This window comes from Galeopterus variegatus, unplaced genomic scaffold (genome assembly GCF_000696425.1).
Source record: "Galeopterus variegatus unplaced genomic scaffold, G_variegatus-3.0.2 Scaffold151, whole genome shotgun sequence".
Lineage (NCBI taxonomy): Eukaryota > Metazoa > Chordata > Mammalia > Dermoptera > Cynocephalidae > Galeopterus > Galeopterus variegatus.
Window position 1 is genome coordinate 695,664 of NW_007726262.1, and position 5,156 is coordinate 700,819.

General features: G+C 44.8%; 1 protein-coding gene across 2 annotated transcripts in view; it reads left to right on the forward strand.

Moving 5' to 3' along the window:
* Nucleotides 1-5,156, forward strand: part of SRPK1 (SRSF protein kinase 1) — a 67,230-nt gene continuing 62,074 nt past the window's right edge. The window contains exons 1-2 of one of the 2 annotated variants that reach the window (XM_008591977.1): nucleotides 1-114; nucleotides 643-703. In XM_008591977.1, coding sequence (XP_008590199.1) covers nucleotides 102-114; nucleotides 643-703 — 74 coding nt within the window. In that variant the 5' untranslated portion in view covers nucleotides 1-101. Of the gene's footprint in view, nucleotides 704-5,156 lie in introns of both variants that reach the window. The other variant, XM_008591973.1, reaches the window with a different exon arrangement.

Consider the following 5,156-nt stretch of genomic DNA (forward strand, 5'->3'; position numbering starts at 1 on the left):
GACTGGGGGCGGGGTGTGCGCGGGCTTGGTTTTGGGCCGCGGCGGGAGCCAGAGTCACCGCCACTCGAGTGCGCAGGCGCCTGGCGTTTACCGGTCTCGCCATGGAGCGGAAAGGTGAGCGGTGGAGCGGCCTCCGCCACGAGGGGCAAGGGCTGCTCCGGCGAGGCCCGGGTCAGTGCCGGGAGCTTTGCCTAACCGCCGCCGTCCGGTCCACGGGCGTGCGGCGCTGCTCCACTGAGGTGGCGCCGCCCCTAAACCCCCGCCTCCGGGCTGGCGGTTCGCGCCCCTCTGCCCGGGCGTCCTCCGAAGTCGGCCGTCACCGCCCCTTGTTCCCCGCCAGTCCAGCTCGCGCCTTGGGGCCACTACAGGGCCCGGCCCTCGGCGGGCGAGGCAGACCCCCGCCAGCCCGCCCCCTGACCCGGCCCGAGCTCCCTCCGGCGCATCCTGCCCGGGCGCTGCTCTGCGCCCCGTGGGCCACCAGGCACCCGGCCGGCCGCCTCGCCGAAGCCGGGGCGCTCACCCCACAGCCTCCCTTCAGGCAGGCCCCTCAGCCGGGCTTGGCGCCCCTGCTAGGTCTCCACCTTCACCTTGGTGGCCTCCTTTCCTCCACATTCGCCCTTCATCCATCCCTCTCTTCTGCAGTGCTTGCGCTCCAGGCCCGAAAGAAAAGGACCAAGGCCAAGAAGGACAAAGCCCAAAGGAAGTGAGTCTTGTACCCCAACATCCCATTCTTTGGATTTCCTCCGGCACCTCTTCTGCTCTGGTTTCATGTCTTGAATGTGCAGCGAGCGGGTTTGGGCACCCTGCGGCCCCAGCCACATGGCTTCAGGACGGCTTGGAGGGTCTCTCTCCAGGAACCATGTGGAAGGGAGCTTCCAGGCCTGCTGGAAAGGGCTTTTGGAGGACGACCAGAGCCCGCCCGGTACCTTTCCTCTCCAACTCCACAGAGGAGGCACAAGCTCCCCTAGTTTGGGCCTCCCACAGGAGCTGGTAGATCATTATCAGTCTGTTTGTGAACTCTAGTCTCGTTTCTTTACCTGCTTCCCAACGTCTTAACTTGCCTCTACGTCTGCACGGTAGGCCTTCAGGAAATTCTTGAATGAATTTTCAGTGTTTACTTTGGGTTCTGCCAATCACACGCTCCCTTTTATAGAGAGCATGGAGCTTTCCCCTTGGTTAGTCAACTTCCTGAGCCTGCAAGGCGCGTCGCCTGCCCTGCTGTGTATACAGTCGGTATCTGTTACTGCTTCTCTTCTGTCTAAACCTCAGATTCTCACGCTGAATGCAAATAGCCTTCTGGAGTGGACATCGCAATAGTGACAGGAGAGTTCTTTAGCTAAAGTTGTTGGTGATTCTCGTTTGGTGTGTTAAGTGCCATATGTCCAGTTTTATCAGCAGGATGCATAGCAGTGGTTTAGCGCTGTTGCCGGGAGCACAAAAGTTGGTCAAAGCCTAGGAGAAACGCCAGTAGAGGGCTGCTGCAAGTGAGGCTTAGCCTTAAGAACTTTGATCTAGTACTAACGTTTAACTGCAAACGGTCTTGGAAATCAGCTCTTAGACAATTTGTATTCAGAAAAAAATTCTACATCTAGTTCTTAATTTTAGATGCATTATTTTCTTTGCAGTTTTCCGTTTATTTGATGTTATGTGGTGTTGTATATGGTTTAATTCTCTCTGAGTTAATATAACACATTTCAAAGGCCTTCCTAGATCACACTACTGAATGATAATACCAGATTGGGTGGGTGTGTGTGTGTAGGGTGTGTGTTGTTTTTGGAGGCTACCTGATGTATGGGGAGAGCATATAATGATTCTCTAGAACTAAAGTGGTAGGTTACCTCACCTCTTGCTCCATTTTCTATTATGTGTCTTATGAAATTTTTTATTTTGTAAGTACTTGGTGACCAAGGCATGTTAGTGTGAGTTTGTGTGTGTGTGTTTACCTCTAGGATGCAGTAGGAATTTAAATGTTCCTTTTTTGTGTGCCTTAGTTTTGTTATTCCTTGTGGAACTGATGTGAATGTGTTATAAAATGTTATATTTTCAACTGATGTAAGGAGGTGGTGATTTTTTAGAAGTCTAGTCTTTCAGACCATCTGTCCTCATCTCTATTACCACTTGGAAATTAATCTTGTAATTAGCTTGAATCAAGCTGTAATTTGGGAGGTATAAAGTATACTATGAAAGTATAGAGGATCATATACTTTATTGTTAACACCAGATATACATTACTTTGGATTATCTATTTAGACCATATGCTTTATTTATAAAGCCAGATATGTGTACTTTGGATTATCTATTACTCCATTCACTGCTATTACTCCATTCACTACTGTGAGTAACCTAGAGTTATTTGTGTTCTTAATTATTTGCAAGTATACATTACAGATAACCTAGCAGTTATTTTACTGAATATTACATCTTATACAACTTTGATTCCTGAAAATATGTCAATGAACGGCCCCATTTATTTGTAATTTCAGAGGTACTTTATTTTTGTTTTTGTCTTAAATTAATAGTTTTTCTTTATAATTTTTCTCCCTCCCTCCCCAGCCTCCTTGTAAGTAGCTGGAATGTCTAAGTAAGTTGGTTAGAGTACTGTGTCAGAAGTTCAAGATCCACCTGACTCAGGTAACTTGATTCTGTTCCATGACTCCTGACTGACTGCACTCTTGATGACTTCCAGTTATTTTGCAAAGGCAAATTGCTAGTTACCAGATTAGTCAGGGACAAGGTTTGCTTTAAGAATCCTCTATATTTAGTCATGGTGTGGTATAGGTGGAAAGGATTTTTAGTTCTCTGATTTTGTAAATCTTAAAACTAGAACCACATACATGAAATAATGTGTCCAGGGTTATGGAGCTGGTTGCACTAGAGACAAAACTGGAATCCATGGCTCCTCCCTTCCAGCTCAGTGTTCTTTTGAGGGGTTTCCTTTGGGTTCTTTCACTGTGCTGAAAGATTTGGCTTTGGGGATTTTTAGTTGTCTTATTTGAACAGTTCCTTCTCCATTTCACTTTTTCAGACACTATGCTTTTATTTACTATCATTAAATAGTTGGTAACAATCTCCATTTTACTTTACAGATAAGAAAATTGAGGTTTGTCAGGTTACTCCCCTAGAAATTGTACAGCTAGGATTCAAACCCAGGTCTGACATACCCCAAAGCCTTGGTTACTAACCATGCTGTCTCCAGGTGAGTTGCTTTTGAAGCGTCTGAAGACAAATAAGGTAGAAGCAGAGTGAAAAGAGAATTCTGAATGAGGGACCTCAGGATGCCTGGGTACCCTTTCATGACCCACTGTCTTATGTCTCTGGAAGAGCACATGCCCTGTCTGCCTTTGAACATTTGGTTTTCAATATGTGTACCAATGGCTGTGTGCCTTTGTCTGTTTGTCATAGCTTTTATAATTTATCAGTTCATCCATATAAAAAAAAATTAATAGTTTTTGTCTGCTTTTGAAATTGTTTCTATGGAACATAATTCCAGAATGGATTTCATACCTAATAATTTTATTACTTAGCTTAGAAAGCTAGTTGGGATGATGATTTTCACTTTATTTTCGGTTAAATAACTTTATGGGTTTAGTATAAACTTCGTAGCGAAATTCTTTAATTGAGCTGGAGAAGTACTTTTGCTCATTTTAATACTCATTGATCTGTGGAATCAGGGGAGATGATGGTTTTTTTCCTTAATTTTCCAAAAACGTAAATTGTTATATCTAAAATGAACAAGGGGAATACTTGAAAGTTTCCAATATTTTGGGCCGGCCCAGTGGCGCACTGGAGAGGGCGGCACTCCCGCCGAGGGTTCAGATCCCATGTGGAGACCGGTTCCCGCTCACTGGCTGAGCATGGTGCGGGCGCAACACCGAGGGTTGCGATCCCGTTGCCGGTCCCCAGTACGGGCGCGACACCGAGGGTTGCGATCCCGTTACCGGTCAGTAAAAAAGACAAAAAGGAAAAAAAAATTTTTCCAATATTTTTATTCGGTGGGAAATTTCGCCAGTAAACTTGAAACACTTTTTAAAAATTAATGATATTGGATGCTTTTCATACTTAACAATGTATGTTGGAAATTGGTTCTGTATCAGTTGCATATAGTACAGCCTTACAATTTTTTTTAAGGTCTACCTTTTCACTAAGTCTTAGCAATGATTCCAGGACACAAGGAATTACATCATCTGGCATTCCATTAAATGGACGTACCGTAATTCATTTTAGCTCCTATTAATAAACATATGTATATAATGTTTAAGACAAAATGGAATCATTGGGCATAATTTTCCCCAGTTGACATTATCATGAATATTTTTTATAGCATTAAGTATTCCAACTATGGGCTGTTTTCCAGTTTTTCACAGTTAATTCACAGCTGGGATGAATAATCTTTTGGATAAATTGTTGCTCATGTCAGTGATTATTTCCTGAAGATAAATTCTTATAAGTGACGTTACTGATATGTACATTTAAAAAGTTTTTAGTTTGTATCATCAAAGTTTTCTCCAGAAAGATTTAACCAGTTTAACATTTACTCATTAACCAAATCGTTTTTGAACACCTACCATGTCCCCAGCACAATTTTTCATCCTCGGGATACAGCAATAAAAGCAAAACATCCCTGCCCCCTCAGGAGCTTTATTTTAGTGAGAGAGGAAACAGAATAAACAACATACATAATAAGTAGATTACATACTGTTAGGTGATAAGGTGGAGAAATAAAGGAAGATAGGAGAGTTAAGAGATAGGGGTAGGGTTGCAGTTTTAAATAGGGTGACAGAGGCCACAGGTAGAAGGTGACATTTGAACAAAGACTTGGAGGACTGCTCCAGGCAGAACAGTGGGAGTGGGTGTGTTCTTGCATCTCCTGTGAAGTCACCAGAATTGGGTAGTATTATTTGAAAAATCTTCTCAATGGGCCGGCCCGGTGGCGCACTGCTACAGTGCGCTGCTTGGGAAGTGCAGCGGCGCTCCCGCCGAGGGTTCGGATCCCGCATGCAGACCGGCCGCTCACTGGCTGAGCGAGGAGCGGGGACAGCACCCAGGGTTGCGATCCCGTTGCCGGTCCCGGTCCGGTGCGGGCGCGACACTGAGGGTTGCGATCCGTTGCCGGACACGAAAAAAGACAAAAAAAAAAAAAAAAAAAAAAAAAAAAA